Consider the following 19,548-nt stretch of genomic DNA (forward strand, 5'->3'; position numbering starts at 1 on the left):
AGCTGGCCTACCAATATTTCAATTGCTGCGCTCCTCCGCTCGGTCTACCTTGTATGATGTAACTTAAGCTGTGTGTGTGTCCGTGTCGTCTGATCTGGCTTATAATTTAAATTTGTACTCGTTTTGTACTCAATTGCTCCATAATTATTACACATGTTAGTACGTGTATGTATGTGTGTATGTATGTATGTATGTATGCGTATGCGTTTGCGTATGCGTATGTTTATGCACATAATTTTCAAATAAGAAATGCCATTAAATTTAGTTACAATCGTGGGTGTTTTCTTAGAAACTTAATGACTAAATGATCGCGCCAAAATATATATGTATGTATGCATAGTACCTAATTTTAAAGATCTTTTTAGTAGCTAGTGAAATCGTTTCTCTGTGCTGGCCGAGAATTTCTTTTGCATTTGTCGATAAAAGTATTACTCAAAATTGTATTTTGATAAGAGTTCATTCCGTTTGCTTTAGCATCGTCAATCGATTTGTTATGTTTTGTTATAAAACGTTGCTTAGTAAATAGTTATGTGGGTTTTGCAAATTACAATGCTCGCTCTTTACTATATCTTTGAAAATCTTTGAAATCATCTCAGGATGATTATTAGTCATAAGGTTGTTCGCCGACTCGCTTTATTTTAGACTAAGTAATACGAAAAAAATTTGAATACCTGATTTAAGTTTTGGATTCGTTTAGTGTTCTTTTAGTTACATTAGTTGCTACGTGTATATGAGCATTTTGTTTGCATTACAATTATTCGTAGGTGTAAATGGGCAACGTGTTTTTGGAATATTCGGTTTATTTGAAAAAATACCTGCTTGCATTTAATTAAGTATTTTTGGTATGTATTTTGTAAAAGTTATTTAACTATCTGTATGAATGTGTGTATTTGAGTGTAGTAGTTATGTAAGTTATTGGTTTGTTTCTCATTTCTCATTTTGATTCTTAGCCTTTGGCAAATTGTTCAGTATCCTCATGACTTGTAGTAATTGGTTGTGCCTAACATACTCATTATTCTATAGATATATACGTTACATTTAAATGCTTTATATTTTGAATTATGGCATTCGGTATTCGCTTAAATCTCAATAATTGTCCTCCCTATTTGTTTTCGCTTGTAGTTAATGTTTTTTTGTTTGTTTTTTTCACTTTTTTATTTTTTACACAATTTCTAAACTGTGGCTTTTAGAAAACGGCGCTCATTTGTAATGATATAAGTATTAGTTCTTTAGTATTGGTTTAGTAAATCTCACACAAATATAAAATATGGCATTCTCTCAGATGTCGCTAGGCCCGAAACGATGCGATATATATGATATATATATACATGCGTTATTTTTTGGGGATGCCCTGCGTGCGCTTTGTGTGCGAGTGTTTTGAATGATTCGATCTGGATCACAAGAAATGAACGGCGCTTTAAGGTGTACGATTGGATAAAATGAGGTTACGAGTATATTATGGCGATCGTGTGTGTCCCCGAGATCTCTGCCCGGGGGCTGGCTAAACTAAGGTGTAAAATAATTACGATATCTACTCTATATAGCTCTAAGTGGGTTCCTCTTGCCCCCTGCCTTCTGGTGTATATTATGTGTATATAAATATTGTATATGTTTTTTGTTGCCACCGCTCTCGTAGAGCCGTCAGCATTTTTGCATCTTTTTTTTTAGGTTAGTTTAGTGATTTAGATTTTAGATTTTAGGGTTTTTGTTTGTTTTGCGCATTTTATGCAATCTTGCTTTATTTGTGGAAGGAGTGTTAGCTATGTATCATCTCTCCGTCGATCCGTTGAAGTCGGGTTTGAACACAAATACAAAGAATAGAACGTGAACGCCTCAAAACAGTAAGAACATAACGTAAACTAAGTAACTAAGTTGTCTAATACATTTTACAATCCACGCCTGCTCGTTAGCTCTTTTCCTACAATCGGTCCTAGTCGGCTCTACGTGTGTGTATACATTTGCTATTAAAAATCGTTCCACCTCTAGACAGATAATTCAGCTAATTCATGCGTTGTCCATGACTTTATTAAGTTTCATCGTTTTGTTTTTGTTTTATTTGTTTCTTTTGCGAGGAACATGTCACCTAAATGTGTATTCAATACGCTCTTATATTGCTCTGGATTTTCCATACGTTTTTACTATGCCACGCCCGCTAAGTCTACTAAATGCTAATGAACACATTGAGTCAAAAATTATAACTTCTTCGTTATTTTGTTTCAGGTTTGCTTTTTTTTTTAACTTCCCCAAATCTCCCTCTAATTTTAGCTAACCCCTCCTTCTTTCAACCTGCCGTGTATCCTGTAGGTAAATCCTTTCACAATAATTACAAAGTAACGACACAAACCAAAGCCCTGTGATGCATGATCGGTATGAATGAGTGGGGAAATGTCGATGACTGTCAGTTAAACTCGGTTTCAGCTATGCCCATTATGATTCGTGACTTGATGATCGGGTCTATATGATATCTGTATCGCTTTATGTGCGAAAGTATGTATGTTAAGCTATTTTAAATTACTTTACGTTATCAATGTCATTGCAATTTAGGAGTGTTGCTTTTTTCACTTATTTTGGCCTCACCATATATGGTTCTTTAGTTGGCTCCGAAATTGCGGTTTAGTTAATCAGTCTTTATATAAAGTTCAACGAAAAGTCAGCGAGTTCCTTCCATATTTTATGGTTTTGTTTGTTTCTTTGTTTTGCTTTGCTTCCTTTCACAAAGTTCGGGTTCTCAAATGCTCAGTCTCAATTATAAGAAAATTATAAAAATACATATATGTCCCAAAAAAAATTAATTTTAAAATAAACGCAAATCAGAACTGAAAAAACAAATTATAAATATAATACAAACATTAATACCATTCCACAGTGCTTCTGCAAATCATGTTTAGTAACTTTTGTCGAACGTAGTTTCCTCATTCTGCTAAGCAACTCCGTAAAAAACACAATCATACCTTCTTCTATCAGCTAGCAAACTGCCTTTCAGTCTAACTAACAGGTAATAATATTTTCATCTAGTAAATGGTTGAGTTCCCTTTTTGCTTTATCTTTTACTAGGTTCGGTAACTCTACTGAATGCTTACGGACCCTACGTCTATATATCTCCTAAATCCTACTCAACTCTGCCTTTCGCTTTAGTTTTTTTTAGTTATAGTTCTAGTTGGTTGGGCTTGTATATTCGCTAGATATATGCATATGCGTATAGATATAGATATCCATAGATACATATGTGTAATTCGTATTGTATTGTAAATTACCAAATCGTAACCGTAACTCTTAAGCAATATCGAGGTAATCGTTGTAGCACTTAAGCTAAAAATTTTCGCTAATTTTCATGATTTCAGATTTTTTCCTTATTAAATCGGTTTCGGCACCTGTTTATAATCGTTCTGTTATTTGGAACTCTACGCTAACGTTTAGCTTTTGTAAATGGTCTAAAAAAGATCGGCACTCGTGGCCTTTTTAGAATACGTGCACAAACCGCTTGTAAGGGTTTGACCCTTCTTTGGAGTCTGGCGACAGTTCAATGAGGAACACAATGCGGCCGTCTGGCATTATGGCCACATCGCAAGTGCGATCTTTCTCGTCCAGCGTGGGCGGCATCAAGGGATTGATGGAGGGTCGCACCTCGATCTATTTGGGAGAACAAAATAACATGTTAGGAAAGTTCAAAGAGTCTATTGGTTGATCCTAAGCTGAAAAGTGTGACTTACATCCCACATAAAGTCCAGGTTTTGATTGAAGACCAGGATGCGTTGATTCTTGGAATCGGCCACAATGATGCGGCCCTCGTCGTCACAGCACAGGCCGGAGGGTCGATTAAACTCATGGAAGCCCGATCCCTCATGTCCTTTCACGGAAAGAATCTGCAATAAATTCGAAAACAAATTACCACCAATGGAACCAACTTATTTGCAATCATACATACGTCGTTGATGTCTGGGTCAATCAGGTAGAGGCAGTGGTTGTCAAAGTCAGACACTATGATGTTGCCCGTGGGCGTGTAGCAAACGCCTCGTGGCGAGGCGATTCCTTTGGTTTGCCCATGGTTGTCGAACACTATCTGGCGGATGAAGCGTCCCTCAGAGTCGAACTGCTGGATACGATGATTGCGAGAGTCGGTGACCACAATTTGGCGGCGCGAGTTCACTGCCACATCCCACGGATACTGGAACTGGCCGTACTCCTTGCCGTAGCTGCCGAACTTGAGTAGGAAGACGCCGCTGGCGGTGAATATTTGCACACGGTGATTGTCCTTGTCCACCACAATAATGCGATTGTCAACGTCAACACAGATTCCAGCGGGCAGGTCGAACTCTCCATTGCCCACACCTTTGCGGCCAAACTTGAACTTCAGGGAGCCATCGGGATTGAAAACCTGAACGCGATTGTTGCGGCGATCGGATACGAGCACGTGGCCCATCTTATCCACGCATAGACCCCATGGCCGGCTCACCTGTCCGTCCTCGTGGCCCTCAGTGGCGAAGGATAGCGAGAGAGCATTTGAGTTACGCACCTTGACCAGATCCATGCATCCCGGAATGGCCTGCGTGGTTCGCGGCGCACTGAAGTGTAATCCCGGTGAGCTGCGCAGTCCATTGAGTTCCCAATCAAGCGCAGCGCTGGACATGCCACCGGACATCCCACAAGCACTTCCACCGCGTGGTTGCATGATGGGCGATGGAATCCGGAAGCTATTGTCTCGCAACAGGGGACGCCGAACAGTTGTGGAAGCAACACTCATCGGATTGTTGGGCATGTTCATACCGAAGGCCAAGTCCATACCGTTTGACACGCCAACGCCTCCGACTACTCCAGCAACGCCTCCAACAACTCCCACGGAGGCCGCGGCCACGGCATTTACACTAGAGACGCTTGGCACGATTCCGTTGCTGCTAGAGACGATGGGCAAGTTTTTGTCGTCCACCAGGATTACGCCGCCCTGGTTGCGGATGTCCTGTAGCAAGCTGTAATCTGGTGGGGCGAAGGCAAAGACTTCCTGTTTTGGCTGTAGGTCCTTATAGATGCCCGCAAACTGCTCCATCTGCCGCTGGCCATTGGTCAACTTCATGGCAATTTCGATCTGGTCCATGTTGCAGGCATTATCCGCCACCTTGCTAAGCATATCTGAGGTTTCGGAGAGTCCAGCGAGAGCAGACTTTAAGCCTGCCATCTGATCGTGCAGGATGGCCAGACGACGCTGGCGGAGCTTTTCCACAAAGTCTAAAAGGAAACGCTCGCGGTCTTCGATGGCAATGATAAACTGACGGAATGCCTTTCGTATATTATCGCTCAGCTCACTGCAATTGCGCTCGATAAGCCGAATGAAGGCCAGCGCTTTGTCAATGCTGCTCTTAATGCAGCGCGTGCCTACCTGGCTGCTTTCAATAGCGCCTTCCAGCTTCTCCTTCGAGCCCACCATAAAGCTCTGGATGGATGCGTAGCTGTGCTCCTTGTGCTCGTGCAGTGTGCAGCACTGGCACACCAGTTTCCGGCAGTAGTCACATACGTAGCGCAACATCTCGTTGTGTATGTCGCAGATAAAGTTGCCGCTGGGCGGAGTTTGCGCATTTACCGAGCTGCCACCCGTGGGGGAGGCTCCAATAGGGGTGGGCAAGGACACGATCGAGTGATTGGAGGACAGCGGACTGTTGCGGTGCTCCCTCAGGCAGTCGTTGCACATGAACTCGTTGCACTCCAGGCAACGTATTGAAGCACTCACCTCGCACCAGCCGCAGCTGATACTCGAATTGTTTGATGACTCTGGTGACATTTTTGGATTGCTGCGGGCACCGCTGCCAATGGGTCCAATGCTGAAGTCGCCATGCGTGTCCAGGCCGCCCAGGAAGTTATTGATAAAGAAGTCTGCGCGTGGTGGTGAGCTAGAAAAGTTAATGAGTGATTTAATTCAGCTTCTCCAGGTTATTTACTGTGCTTTTATTTTACCTCTGGCCTACGTTGGGCAGTAGTCCCACGTTGAGGTCCCAGGCGGGAAAGCTCTCCAGAATGCCCGCGAGCAGTCGCTCGGAGGAGTTGCTGCCGTTGCTGCTTACACTGCCGCCTCCACTTCCGTTGGCCGTTGAGGAGTTGGCCACACCGTTGGCGCTCGGCGCATTGCTGCTGGCCATTTGTTGCGGAACCGAATTGTTTGACAAAAGTTCCATCATAAGAGTGGGGAGATCACGTTTCTATAGCACAAGGCGGCAGTCAATGGAGTGGCGCTTTTTCGCTACAAAAATTTAGATTTACGAATAAGTTTAGAGACGTTTTGAGAAAACTCTAAGAAGCGGAGGGCTCGCGGATAATTGTTTTTGGTTTTTTTCTAAGCTGCGTTTGGAACGCGCGCGACGTCGTCAGTTGCCGAAGGATAGCACCTAACTAAATTGGCCAAGAAAAAGGTGCATCATTAAGTAGTCCTAGGCAGGCAGTTGCAGCTGGATCTAGGCATCATGTTAGGTAGCTGGAAAATTTCCCGACCGCTTGCCTGCCTTCTTATGCCGATCCACAAGGTCCGACCCCGACCCTTGATCCTTTAAGTAGGCCCGTCCCGAATCCGAGAAAAGCAATGCAACCCGAGAAAGGCAGCTGTGCGGCGCGAGCAGCAGCAGGTCAGATTTGTGTGTATCTTTTGTATCTCTAAGAGTCTGCGTTGCATTCATCCCATTGTCAAGTTATTCGGAAACCCGGAATTTCACCATTAGCCACGCATTTCCTAATTTATGAGCAAAAATGGCGAGTTTTCGCGCGCAATTCGGCGAACTGGCTGTGCTCCGTAGATACTTTCTGTAACCCAGATACTAGAGTCGGGAACTTACTCCCCAAAAACACGGGAAAACAACCTGGACTGAGATTAGAAACCACCCTACCGCGGCCCCAGCTCAGCGCTCAACCTTATCACGTAGTTACAAAATTTTCCTGCTTTTACACCCACCACCTCGCATTGCCGGCAATGCGCAAGCGACTTTTCCGGAGGGGAGAATGGGGTGGAAAACCCAAAGACAACGTCATAAAAAAAAACAGACGGAACTGGTTTCAATCTCCAAGACGAGCTGCGTAGTCCCAACAAAACGACCGACTTTTATCCCTCCACCGGGTAAGGATTACGGAGCTGTTTCTTACACACTTTGAGGAAAACTTGACGACAAAACGAGTATTTCCTTCGTTTTGACTTTTGGTGATTTATAATATGACTTAAGGTATAGCAAATCCAGTTTATGAATGGTTCTAATTTTAATATATCTCTTTAGAAGAAAATGGCCTTAGGATTTAGACAAATTTGCATATTGATAAAAAGGAATACCCTTTCTAGTTTGGTTTACTCTAATCAAGGTAAAATTTAAAAGCAAACCATATTTTTAACTTCAAAACAAACTAAGAATTTAGACCAGACAAATTTTAAAATAAAAAATCAATTTTAAGGATTACCTTTATATTCCGTTACTTAAAGGAACTCTAATTTTAAAACCATTTTGACAAGAGGATCTAACAAAACGTCAAAATGTTGGAAATGTTTTAATGCTACATTATTCAATATGCAACTTTAAATTAGCATTTTATAAAAAGAAAATAATCCGTTCGAAGAGGTTTTGAAAGAAATCATAACAACAATACTATCGACGGTCCAAGAAAAGGAGTTGTGGGCAATGGTTGCAATGAAATCAATACACAAACTCAGCTTTGGTACTCTTTTTCAGCTAAACAATGCAACGCCCTCGGAAAGGAATGCACTTTAAGGATATTTTCCAACCGTGTAGAGAGCGGCAACAAAAACAAGAATAAGAAGAACAAGAGCAGGAAAAGGACTCTGTGCAGAAGGAGGATGGGGAGGAGGAGGAGGCATCAGCGAAACTACCCTTGTCACCCTTGAACGTTTTCCATTGAAACGGCTCTGTCTCCGAGTAGCAGGACGTGGAAAAAACATGACCAAGAAGTTAAAGTCCTTTTAGAAACACATAGACACACACACACAAACGCGTACAGTGGTACATTTGTGTTCGTGCAGCAAGGATACGACGCAAAAACATCGGGGGATGAGGACGAGGGTTGTATTTACACAAGTTTCTGTACATGTCCGTATGTAGGTGGTTTCTGCGCCGCAAATCGTACGTATGTATATAGGTGTATGTATATTTTCCAAAAACGGAAAAGTGTCGAGAGGAATCTTTTGATAAATCTTAGGAGTCGGGAAAATCAATATATGCATTTGGCAGAAATTGGACTAAAGTCTATCAAATTCTGTTGATACTGGCACGCTCTTGCACCCTCTTTCGCTCTCTACGTGCATCTCCTTCGCGTACACACCTTGTTTAGCAGCCGCATGCAAGACGCTTCGCTTTTGTTGTTGGGTCGCGCGTTTAGTACCGATTTTCGCTAATTGATTCGATTTTTGATTTGATGCGGTGCCGATTCCGTTTTGAATTGGCTTGGCTTTGCCTTTTCTGCGGATTTTCGCGAGGCGAATTTTGTTTTCCAGGGAGTTCTTATGCGTAATCCGTTCGCTCCGACAATCGTGTATTCCTTATTCCGACTGAAGAAGATACATCCGAAACCGAAACTGAAAACACAACATAACACTCATCGCTCGCTCTCTGTCTCTCTCTGTTGCTTTTGCCGCTCATCAACATCATCATCGCCTATGTAGCCTAAACAAAATATAAAAAATAAACCCAAATGTATCTCACAGTTTGTTTTTCGATTTTGATGTGCGCGCGCGCGCTCCAAAAAGTCGCTCTCTCTTTTGTTTCGCTCGCTCTCTCCTCCTATTTCATTCGCTCTCTATCTCTCCTTCGCAGGGGCGCACGGACACTAGCACACTCATGCACGGGAGGCTCACATGTACATTTTTATCTTCTATTTATTTTCACTTATGCCGCAAAGAACTGCATTTAATACAGAGGGTCGACGCAGAAGTTTGGTTAGATGTACTGTTACTAACCTCAAACAATCCAACCGCTCGATGGGGAATAACGGCTAATAGGATAATGGCGTCCGTTTCGGTGCAGGGTATCAGGGGCGTATGTGTTGTCTGACAAGCAGGTCTTTTTTACGCGGATTACGAAAGTAATTTTCCCCCATCCAACTGAGTAAATAACTCTGATTCTGATTATGTATATAACAATAACTTAATACGTGCACCATTGTTTTTTCACTCACTTGTCAAATTCATTCGCTCTACGCGGTCCTAGGGTATCCCATAGTCGTCACTCTGCTTCAATTCGATTTAATCGTCAGTTTTTCTTCCTTAATTATGCGAGTGTTTGATCGATGTAAAAAGCTGGCAAACTCTTTGGAAATCGGTTATCGTCGCTGCGTTTACAAATTGTTTACATTTTCCAAGCGTTTTCGGTAGAATCTCATTTACCCGTGGTACCACCCTCGTGCACTTCTCCTGCAAGCGAACGAGAAATCGAAAAAAGCCATGAACAATTGTTCCTATTGTGCGTCTTCTTCTTCTTTCAATTACTTTGGCGGCGTGTTTTAGCTGCACTCTGCGGTGGCGCCCAGCTTTTTGTTTGGCCCAATCGAACGTCTCCAATTCTGACCCACTTATTGCGGCGGGGACTAGGACTCGAGTTCGGCTCAAAATCTTCACTCCAACCTTCACGCACGCATTTAACCAACAAACTGCAAAACTCACGTTCATGCGCTCGGCGCTGCCGCTGACTCTTCCTCTTATTTCTGCCGGCTCTCTTGTTTCGACGCTGCCCTTCTGCTAGCTGGCTTTTGTTGTTTTTGTTATTTGCGCCCCTGTTCGTTCAGGGTATTGGGCATAGCCGAATTGGATGTTTAGTTTTTAATGATCACGTCACACAATTATGTGTCTGTTTCTTTATACTTGAATTTGTTTACCCCAAAGTATTTTGAATAACGAAAATAAAGTTTATTTATATACTTTATATATTTAAATCCTTTCTCTTGGTCATAAATATATTTGTGATTGCTTATTTGTGATTGCTTATCACAAGGAATTTATTTTGCTCAAATTAAATAAAAATCCCTTATAAATCAGCAATTAAAATTTTTAGTTTCGAGCAAGAACAATTCAACATTGAAGTCGAATCTCAGACTTGGCGAAATTTTTAGAAATTTAAGCCCCCTTCCAATCGGAACTGTTAATCACCGTCACTATTCACCGAACTCCCTGTTTAATTTTCACAATATGAAGCTATTTTCTGCTGAAAAATACCGCTTTCTCATAGAGAATTCCCAAGTTGCCTACGCTCTACCAAATTTTCCCCATTCGGAGCGCACTGAGGAACGAGAGATTGAGATAAGTGAGCGGAAAAGAGCAAGCGAGAGCGCAAAACATTAGCATTAACGGCGCATGTGGCGCGAAAATGCGGATGGAATCACTTTGTGGTTGTTGTTGTTGCACTGCGGACGGATTGTTGTTGTTGCCGCGTGCACCACCCTTAAAGAACTTGTTTTGCACTGACAGAAATTTCAAGCCGCCTGTGGCTGGAAAAATACAATTGCAACAGCCGTGGCCGTGGATAATTGGAAACTCGAACTGCGGGCGGTGTGCGCAGGTTAAAGGCGCAGGTGCACCGGAACGCAGATACAGGAAGACACAAGTAATCATGCTGGCGTGGTCGATTATTTTAAGTGTAGATATGTATTGTAATGCAATATGGTATGTATTGAAGTGTGTTGGTACGAAGGAAAGCAGGCCGGAATACTGATTACATGCTACGAATGTTGGCAGATTCACAGAGTTGGTCAGTCGAGTTCTTATAATACTGTAAGCTAGGCTTATAAAGTACTTATCCCCACATCCCCCCGGGCATTCGCGAAATCAGCCAAACTCCAGCTCCTCGATGAGCACGTTCTGCAATTTCTGGCGCACGCGCAGCCGCCGACGGCTGTCCAATCTTTGAAGGAAGGGCATCAGACTGAGCAGGAACATGCGATCCGCCTCGTCCTGGAGATCTCCCCCCGAGGGATCCGTATTCGTGGCCGCATCCGTGCTTATATACTTGAAAGGCAGATCGGCGGAGGGTGACTGCGAGTTGGAGAACACCTTGGCCTCCTGCTCGCTCTTTAGGCTTGATCCGTGACTGGTGTTGTTAGCCTTGGCTTTGGTCACCGCCTGCTCCATTTCGTCATCGTCATCCAGCACTTCTATGGTGAATACACCGGAACTAGCAGCATCGGCACGATTGCCGCGTTCCTCTTCCAAGTTCTCCGAGGCGGCATCCTCATCGAAGTCATCGTCATCCTCCTCGTCCTCCTCCCTCTGACAGGGCTCCGATTTAAACCTCTTATTCTCCGGCGGCTGGCATTCGCGATCCTCGAAGAATGAACTAATGTCCGAAAAGCTGGGCTGATGTAGCTCCGAGTCATAGCTGTGGCTAAGCTCGCAGATGGGCTCCGTGGCCACAATGGGCATTGAGTCATACTTGTCCGGCCCGAGCACATTATTGTTCTCCGTCCAGTGTCCGGGTGGGTGCTTCTTGCTGCTGCTCCGCGTCTGACGCATGATATTCTCGTGAACGGCGGGTTCCATGAACCGCATGTCGTTGTAGAAGCGCCACGACGAGGGCGTCTCATTAGACAGGTTATTGCGGATGTACACCTTGCGAAAGTTGTCCCTCAGGTGGCCCCACTTAATGCGGCAGATGTCGGCTGTGGCGGGGAAATCATTTTAGTGGGGAGCGCAGAGGAGCAATAGTCAGGCATACACTTACCTGGCAGATTCACATCCTGACCCACCTCGAACCAAACAGGCGTGATGTCGCTGCGCTTCTGGCCATTGGCATTGTTGCGCAGCCACAACATCGGACGTCGTGAAACTGCGGCAATAAGGCGCTTCACCGTTTCAATGGGTAGTTTGGCTGTGTTGGTGAAGGCAAAGGAGGCGGAGGCAGAGGCGGCGGCAGAGGCAGAGCCAACGGAGGCCGCCGACGATGACGCATTGTAGGCCATCTCCATGTCCAGATCCGAGTGGCCAATTTCCGATAGCCAGAAAACTAGTAAGCCAGATCCAGTTCCGATACCAAGTTTCCCGGCAAGCGACTCGCGCAGCTCAAGCGTTCAGGCAGCACTGAAAATACGAAAATACGGGCACCACGAAGTGTACGGCCCAGCCAGCAACAACCAGTTTACGTGCCTTTTGGCGGTGCCGAGAGAGAATCGTGAAAAGAGCGGACGGAGCTGGTTGCGACGGCAAAGGCGATGGCGGAGGCGGAGCAGCGGGATCGGGAAGGAGGAGAGAGGCTTGAGCAACAGGCTTTGCCACGAACTGAAGACTAAGAAGAGGAAGAAGAAGCAGGAGAAGAAGAAGAAGGCGCAGGAGGAGAAGCAGGCGCAGGCGAGGCGGCAGAACAGCAACTGACAATATTATCCGGATGTTAAGCTTCCGCTGCGCTGGCCGCAACTCTGAGTCGTATTTGCGCTTTTTACGGTTGTTAACTTCGCCGTTGTGGGCCCACCGTAACGAATCCAATATGCTCTGCATTGAAAAGAGGTTATTGCAATAACATTCCAGCCGTATAGCGACTTGAGCGGACATGTCACGCTCTTGCGGGAAAGGTTTTTCCAGAGAGCCCTATGCACCTCCCCCCTCGTTTCTCGAATATTTGGTATCCTTTTCCCGGTAGCAACGATTGTAAATTCATAGTGTAGCGTATTAAGAGCGGTGTAGCGTACTTTGTTTATTTTTATCAAAACTGGATTTTACTACGGTCGGCTGGCTGGGCCGCTTGGAAATGGAGCTGGAGTGAACGTACAAAATTCACGCCACGCCAGTGGAGCCACCGCCACAGCGTACACACATATGTATGTACATACAGACGAGGGTGTGTGGGAACAAAAGCTCCAGCTGGAACGATCGTGAGCCTGGAACCGAAGACTGTATCCGTTGTCTGTATGTGTGTACATACGTACATATATATGTACGTACATATATGCTTGCTCGTTTCGTCTCCTCTTCTTGGGACTGCGAAAATGCAAGTGAAGCAGACACGACAAGTGGCGACCGGGGTTATTTATCAGATCTTCTGTAGCTTTGCGGTTGGGTTTCAGCCTGACATTTGATCCTCGCCGCAATTTATACTCGTCTTCCAAGCCACACTGCGAAAGTTACACACACACATTCGTATTTTTGTATGTATGTGGACGGACAGCCGGCCAATAAATGGGAATCCAACACCGTAATTGGCCATTTTCAAGAACGTCTTGCAAAGAAAACTAGGGAAAATATACAGACACACCTAAGTATCTATGTATACGAGGTGTGTATGTATATGTATACGGACCGGTTCTTCGTTTCCGATCCGGTTAACTTTAAGGAATACGGAGTTTGATTTGAATGCCGAAGTGTTTGCTACAGCACAAGGGGTTTTAATGTACCTAAATAATTATGTTTTAATTAAATTTCGATAAAATATTGAATAAATGGCTTTTAAAAACCCTTTGTCAAATCTCGATATCCACAAAAAATTAATTGAGAACTGACTTTACAGATATACATACATACATATTATATTTATTGACATTCAACGAAACTCCAGGATTGAGCGAACATATATTGTATATATAAGCGATAAGTACTTGGTTCCGGAATCCACACGTACATGTAACAAATAGTCGAATCGCACACTTAACAATAGAGAAATTCTTTACGGTGTATGAGAGATGTCGTTTTAAGAATCTGGAATATATATGTTTAGACATATGGTATATACTACACGTACAGTATGCATATTTATAGTGAGTGGTAAAGGTAATGAAGCGCCCTGCTAATACTGGCCCAACCGAATCGAAAGCGCCTGCGCTCGGTTATGATAATGATGATGGTGGTGGAGGTGTCGTTCACACAGCGGACAGGCTGTGTTCATCCTCGATGTTGTTGTCCTCGTCTTCCAGGGGCAAAGATGCGGACGTGCAACGCTTTCGGTTTCCCCCGGTAGGATTACCGGCTGCCTGACTCACGGTCATAATAGAATAGCTTTTAGAGGCAGGCTTTCGGGGACTGGCGACGGTATCCCTCTCCAAAGCAGACAAGTCCCCATTGCTGTGACCATTGCTGCTATGCGGTGAGCAGCTACCATTGCTGTTAGCGGTTCCCGATACGATCCCAGCACCGTTTGCATTACCGTTGCCAGCACACGCCTCGTTGATGAAGACGTCCATGTGATCAATGGTGTCGTTTAAAGCAAAGCTCTGATCTCGGCGCTCACTCTTCTTCCACAGATAGTAGAAATGGACCAATTCGCGCATGGTTCTAGTGCGCACCTGAAAGAGCCCAACGAGCCCATAGATTACTTGCTTGGGCGATCCGCAGGCAATGGACGCTCCTTTACCTGGTTTTGACGTATCTGATAGAAGTCCTTGCCGAACCGCTGAATGCCCTCCTCGAACTTTAAACACTCGTCCTCGGACCAGCTGCTCATGGTATCAGTAAGGGGCAGGACGTTCATGCGCTTGCGTCGAAGGGCTTCTTTGAAGTCGTAGCCGCACTGGACAAGGAGATGCAGCGCCTGCTCGTTGTCTTTTACCACCAGCTCCTGATCGCCAGAGGCACTTGGGGCAGGCGGAGCCTTTGGAGGCGTGGTTGGGGATGTAGTAGGACCCGGCGGTTCGACAGTAGCACCTGTAGCTGCACCTTCTTCGTCCGCCCCAGTTCCGTCCTCCGGCGGAACTATGGAACGGGTTTCCTGTATCTTGGCCAGATATTCCTCCACCTCGCGCTCGCTGACTTGACTGGGCTCCCAGATCAACTGATCCTCGTTCTCATATGGCAATATGTCGCCATATTGCGAGAGCCCCTCCGGAATCTCAGCCTGATAGTCGTTGCCCACCATTATTATTTTCCGTGCATCGTCCAACTCGGACTCGCTTTCCTCCTCCTCCTCGGCCTCCACTTCATCGAACAGCGTTTGAAGTGGAGTGACTATAAAAGGGTTACATAATGGGAGTGTTAATTAGATTCGGACTCGCTTTAACTCTAAACATACATCTTTCCGTTTCCTCTCCACATGTGGGCGCCAGGTCGATGAAGGATTCATCTGGATAAAGATCCAGCAAATGCGAGCGATGCTGCTTCTTGATCGCCTCATACTTTGGCGCATCCTCTGTGTCCATGGACGAAGCTTCTCCTGATTCTGGTGGTGATGCTTGCTTATCTGTCACCTCCTTGGGATCCTCCTGGTCTATACTGTCATGTTTTTCCAGTTGCGATGCGCTGCTCGAAGTGGAAGTCGACGTTTGAGCCATCTCCGTGTCCAGTTCCTGATACTGGCGCTTGGTGGCCCTACGTGCACGTCGTGAACTACAGCCTGAACGGTTCAAGCTGCTCAATGCAGGCGAGGCCGATGTGCCGCCATATTTGGCCAGCAGCTCCTCGATGGGCATCTCGCTCTCCTCGCGCAGTGTGGCGATCTCGTCCTCGGCACTGTGCGCCTCCATATCCGCAAGAGCCTCCTCCTCGTTCAGCGTGGCCTCGTCGTCAAAGTCGTTGACCATCATGTCGATGGTGGGCTCAAAGGTGGTGTCCGCCACCGAGGAGGACGGCGACATGGGCGGTTGGACGCTGGTGCTGGTGTTGTCTGAACTGTTAGCCGGCGACTTGCGGCGCTCCCGCTTGGTGGGCGTAACGGACAAGTCGCTGTTGGCCAGACTGCCGGAGTCCGCCGACGCCTCGGAGGCGCTGTGCTGGGAGTGCTCCGACGATTTCCCGAACTCCATCATTTTCCGTACACACAGTGTGGCAGCGGCCAGAGCGCCAAAATATCTGCACTTCGCCTGCGCAAATGCGCTAAAAAACGGCAGTACTTAAGGGTATTCCTTTATTAGTAGGGGCACTCTAAAATTTTCTAATTTTGTTTTTCTTTCAATTTCAGAAGTCCTATTTTGCCCACAGCAGTGGTTTATTAATTATTCCAATTTTAAGATTCAGTTTTTCTGCATTTTAAAGTTTTTTTATTTTTCTTTTAATATTCTGTTGCCAGCAAATTTTAACACCAATATATATATTTTACAAAACAAAACTACTCGAAAAGTAAACAAATTATATTCGAATATAATTTAATACCTACTTACGAAATAAAAGTCAATTTCGTTCACAAATTATTGATTAGAATTGTTTATGCTAGACTGTTGAAAAATTGTGAAAAAACAAATGCGTATTTGGACAATTTTTATTGAAAACATTTTTTAAGATGCGCTTAAAAATAGGAATGAATGAATTTGTTGTTGGTTTTCAATGAGATAAATACAATAAAATTAACAAATGCGAATGGTGTTTTTTCCCATGACAACAATAGCGCCCTCATCTTGCACCTCCTTCAAAGCATCTTCAAACTGCTCCCGTGTGATCATCTGAAAAATATGATCGTTTAAATTATTATTGGTTATTGAGGAATATTACGTTATCACTAACAATTTGAGATCCTTCCTTAATATCGTTGAACAGTTTCTGATAGGGAACAGTAAGCACTTTGCCCTTCTTCTTTAGGTTTTCCTTGATGGCTGCCACCAAATCGGCGCGCTTTTTACGGGCGGCTGTTGATAAACCGGTGGTGAGAATGCCAACGTCGATTTTACCGGATAGGGGATCCGTGGCTGACTGCTTGAGAGCCTCGCGATGAAGCCGCCAAGCCTCCTCCACGTCCAGCAATTCTACCTCGTTACTGAGCCGAACCTTGGCGTGCGCCTCCGACAGTCGGATTAGGCTCTCCAGCTGCCGAGGGTAAGCAGAAATCTGACCACGGCCGGCGCCCACCTTTCGCATGTCCACGTAGGCCTGAATAAGTCGTTGTTGCGCTTCATCCGACAACGTAGGCGACAGATGCTCTCGGGCATAGGCGATGTAGTCGCGCAGGACGCTCATGTCCTACAAAATTTTTTATATATGTTACAGAGATATTCGAGAGATATTTGAAAGTTTATCAAAGCTACTTACAAACATGGTATCCTCCTCCTCATGACGGGTCACGTAGTACAAAGATACCAAATGGCTGGCAAGTCGCTTGTCAAAGATCTCATCCTGAGGATCCAGAACCAGAAAGATTAGGTCAAACCGGGACAGCAGGGTGTGCGGAAGCTGGACATTATCAATGATGTTCTTGCGCTTATTCCACTGAGACTCTGCGGGATTGGCGGCAGCAAGAATGGAGGTCCTCGCGTTTAGCTGACAGATGATGCCCGCCTTGGCAATACTCAGGGTCTGCTGCTCCATCACCTCGTGCAGCACACTGCGTGTCGAGTCGTTCATTTTGTCAAACTCGTCAATGCAGCATACTCCATTATCGGCCAAAACCAGTGCACCTCTGAAAATCAAACATAATATTACAACCTAAATTCAAATCGTAGATCAAGCTTTTAGATTTACGTTTGCAGGACCAGCTGACGAGTCTCCGGGTCTTTGGTCACATAGGCAGTCAAACCGACAGCCGAAGAACCGCGACCCGAGGTATACTGAGATCTTGGCACGAGGTTAAAGACGTACTGCAGCATCTGGGACTTGGAAGTACCTGGATCACCGCACAACAGCAGGTGAATTTCCGATCTGAAGTTCTGACGGCCGAGAGTTGCATGCTTCTTTTTAGTGCCACCAAAAAGCTGCAGCAAGATGCCTTTCTTAATGTCGTCGTTCTCGTAAATAGATGGCGCAATGGCCCTGGCCAGGCGGTCATAGATGTCCGGTTTCTTGGCCAGCAACTGTAGTAGCTCAACGCGTTCTGGCGGGAAGATGTGATCCTTGCTGGTAGGTATTTAAAATTAGCCAATTTTATTTTAACCAGTAATAGAATATGAGACTTACCCCTCCTCTTCCTCGTACAGTCGCTTGTTGTCTACCTTCCGGAAGTGAACCACATCCACGTGCGTCTTGTAAACGCTTTTAACCGACGAACTAATGCCTCCAGTCTTCAGTGGCGTGGCCCGGTAGATGCCTGTGACCGTAACGCGATCACCCGGCTGCACCTTGTCCACCAGATCGTTGTGAGCATACAAAAGCACATTATGCGGAGTCTGCCCTGCCGCCATGTCATCTGGAGACTCCTGGAGTTTAACAAGTTGCTTATCTGTAAACTCCGATCGATTGTGGATTAAACGGAAGCAGTGGTTCGTGTTGCAGTTGGTGCAGAGCGTTGGCTGGTTAATGCGACCGCGATCCACCTCGACGGTTGTACTGAAGGAACAGATGTTGCAGCTGAAAAAGGCTTCGCGCATCTCGGGAATGACGTTTGACGACCGAATAACCATGCCACTAATGCTGATCAACTGGTCCATATCCTCTGGATTTAGGGATCGCATATTGCGCGTCTTATCAGCGTTGAAGGGTCGCACCTGAATCTGGTGTTCCAGAAGAGCAGCTGGATATCGCTCGAAGAACATCTCGTTTATTGCCATGTCAAAACCAGGAATAACCTCCTGCGGATAGCAGATCAACTGGCGGTACAAGTCCTGATCAAAGGTCTTGAGATGGGCACAGTTGAGATTCAGATAGGGCTCCTCCAATGTGTGAATCTCTTCCAGCTTCTGAAGATACAGCGGCTGGTTAACATCGATATTTTCGGAGATTTCATCCTGCTCAGCACTTGGGTCAATAAAGCGCATTATAAACGACTTGAACTTGGATTTGCACTGGCTGACGACCACATTGGTTCCCCAGACGACAAGTTGAGGTGCTTGCGACGATTCAGAGACGGGATCGGTGGTTTCAGAGCCCTTCTCAGGAATGGGTTCCAGCTGTAAAAGGGGAGCAAGTGAGTTGTGGTTTTTAAAGTGAGTTGCAGTCTTAGACTTACCCCAGAGCCGCCGCCGATGGCCACCTGGCGGATGCGCTTGTCCGTTCTTATATCGGGTCGGGCCCGCAGCGGAGTGCCTCTAATTCCGGAACGAGGCGTGCGAATGGAGCCCATCGAGCTGGGCGTGCCGTAGTTCAGCGGCGAACTTAGATCGATCTCGCTCATGTTCGCACCCAATCCTCGAGCCGGACTGGTGGCTGGCAAGCTGATATTTCCCGGCGAGGTGGGCGGCAAACTTATGTTGTCCGAGGGCCTGACAGCCCTCCCAGGACCCATACGCATGGGTGTCTCCACATCTTGCGACGCAATGCCTGTAAGCAAAAAGACGCTAGCTTTGCCAACAGAAAAAACATTTTGGGGCACGCCGATACTGACCTCTGGTGGGTGTGCGGGCACCTTGCTTGGGCGTCGCAGCTCCAACACTGGGCGAACGAGCGGGGCTTGACATTTCCTTAGAGAATATATTTATTTAATCCGTCCCTCCTGAGCAAAAACTGTAGCTGTTGTGACAAAAATTCCGACGATGTGGTTCGGCAGACCAGCTAAAAATTGGCGGGAAAATGCCAGCTGCAGTGTTAGAGAATACCTAAGGGTGAGTCAAGCAGTGCTAGAAATCGCACTGCAGGGAATTGCGCGCCAAATGTTTAGGGGTTTCTGGGGTAATATGCAAGTAAATTATAATTACTGTACATTTACAAAATCTTCTTTTTTTAATGTATTTTATTTAATTCAAACTTAGTCCGTGGTATAAACCCCACTTTCTTTTGGGGCCCAAACTGCACGCCCTTTGGCAACCCTG

General features: G+C 45.6%; 4 protein-coding genes across 5 annotated transcripts; all 4 read right to left on the minus strand.

Annotated features, from left to right (window-relative positions):
- Positions 1-1,702: 1,702 nt before the first annotated feature.
- Positions 1,703-9,289, minus strand: LOC120443962 (protein wech). Of its 2 annotated transcripts, XM_044005739.1 has the most exons (5): positions 9,151-9,289; positions 5,944-6,226; positions 3,926-5,879; positions 3,711-3,863; positions 1,703-3,630 (listed from the first exon to the last, which is right to left on the minus strand). In XM_044005739.1, exons 2-5 carry the CDS (start codon positions 6,162-6,164, stop codon positions 3,460-3,462), a joined length of 2,499 nt encoding a protein of 832 aa, XP_043861674.1. In that variant the 5' UTR covers positions 6,165-6,226; positions 9,151-9,289; the 3' UTR covers positions 1,703-3,459. The 2 variants fall into 2 exon arrangements, with proteins under 2 accessions (XP_043861674.1, XP_039479360.1); XM_039623426.1 differs by lacking the exon at positions 9,151-9,289 and having other exon boundaries at positions 5,944-6,372.
- A 1,304-nt stretch (positions 9,290-10,593) lies between these two features.
- On the minus strand, positions 10,594-13,228 carry LOC120443963. Its single transcript, XM_039623427.1, has 2 exons — positions 11,685-13,228; positions 10,594-11,622 (listed from the first exon to the last, which is right to left on the minus strand). Exons 1-2 carry the CDS (start codon positions 11,926-11,928, stop codon positions 10,793-10,795), a joined length of 1,074 nt encoding a protein of 357 aa, XP_039479361.1. The 5' UTR covers positions 11,929-13,228; the 3' UTR covers positions 10,594-10,792.
- A 235-nt stretch (positions 13,229-13,463) lies between these two features.
- On the minus strand, positions 13,464-15,724 carry LOC120458045 (mesoderm induction early response protein 1). Its single transcript, XM_039645553.2, has 3 exons — positions 14,955-15,724; positions 14,301-14,890; positions 13,464-14,232 (listed from the first exon to the last, which is right to left on the minus strand). Exons 1-3 carry the CDS (start codon positions 15,685-15,687, stop codon positions 13,810-13,812), a joined length of 1,746 nt encoding a protein of 581 aa, XP_039501487.1. The 5' UTR covers positions 15,688-15,724; the 3' UTR covers positions 13,464-13,809.
- A 398-nt stretch (positions 15,725-16,122) lies between these two features.
- On the minus strand, positions 16,123-19,307 carry LOC120458770 (DNA replication licensing factor MCM4). The gene is made up of 7 exons (XM_039646547.2): positions 19,125-19,307; positions 18,750-19,060; positions 17,762-18,690; positions 17,330-17,701; positions 16,901-17,267; positions 16,379-16,831; positions 16,123-16,317 (listed from the first exon to the last, which is right to left on the minus strand). The coding sequence occupies exons 1-7, from the start codon at positions 19,195-19,197 to the stop codon at positions 16,222-16,224; spliced, it is 2,601 nt and encodes an 866-aa protein (XP_039502481.1). The 5' UTR covers positions 19,198-19,307; the 3' UTR covers positions 16,123-16,221.
- Between the last annotated feature and the right edge of the window lie 241 nt (positions 19,308-19,548).

The sequence above is a fragment of the Drosophila santomea genome, chromosome 2L (assembly GCF_016746245.2).
Source record: "Drosophila santomea strain STO CAGO 1482 chromosome 2L, Prin_Dsan_1.1, whole genome shotgun sequence".
Classification (NCBI taxonomy): domain Eukaryota; kingdom Metazoa; phylum Arthropoda; class Insecta; order Diptera; family Drosophilidae; genus Drosophila; species Drosophila santomea.

What these genes read in the sequence shown, in the direction of transcription:
- LOC120443962 (XM_044005739.1), bottom strand. Translation starts at nt 6,164, where the DNA reads ATGATGGAACTTTTGTCAAACAATTCGGTTCCGCAACAAATGGCCAGC. An exon ending in CTGCCCAACGTAGGCCAGAG is followed by an intron (nt 5,880 to 5,943) that starts GTAAAATAAAAG and finishes TAACTTTTCTAG; the next exon opens with CTCACCACCACGCGCAGACT. An exon ending in ACCTGGACTTTATGTGGGAT is followed by an intron (nt 3,631 to 3,710) that starts GTAAGTCACACT and finishes TCTCCCAAATAG; the next exon opens with ATCGAGGTGCGACCCTCCAT.
- LOC120443963 (XM_039623427.1), bottom strand. Translation starts at nt 11,928, where the DNA reads ATGGAGATGGCCTACAATGCGTCATCGTCGGCGGCCTCCGTTGGCTCT. An exon ending in TCAGGATGTGAATCTGCCAG is followed by an intron (nt 11,623 to 11,684) that starts GTAAGTGTATGC and finishes TCCCCGCCACAG; the next exon opens with CCGACATCTGCCGCATTAAG.
- LOC120458045 (XM_039645553.2), bottom strand. Translation starts at nt 15,687, where the DNA reads ATGATGGAGTTCGGGAAATCGTCGGAGCACTCCCAGCACAGCGCCTCC. An exon ending in TGGAGAGGAAACGGAAAGAT is followed by an intron (nt 14,891 to 14,954) that starts GTATGTTTAGAG and finishes ACCCTTTTATAG; the next exon opens with TCACTCCACTTCAAACGCTG. An exon ending in ATCAGATACGTCAAAACCAG is followed by an intron (nt 14,233 to 14,300) that starts GTAAAGGAGCGT and finishes GGGCTCTTTCAG; the next exon opens with GTGCGCACTAGAACCATGCG.
- LOC120458770 (XM_039646547.2), bottom strand. Translation starts at nt 19,197, where the DNA reads ATGTCAAGCCCCGCTCGTTCGCCCAGTGTTGGAGCTGCGACGCCCAAG. An exon ending in TGCCCGCACACCCACCAGAG is followed by an intron (nt 19,061 to 19,124) that starts GTCAGTATCGGC and finishes TTTTGCTTACAG; the next exon opens with GCATTGCGTCGCAAGATGTG. An exon ending in CCATCGGCGGCGGCTCTGGG is followed by an intron (nt 18,691 to 18,749) that starts GTAAGTCTAAGA and finishes CCCCTTTTACAG; the next exon opens with CTGGAACCCATTCCTGAGAA.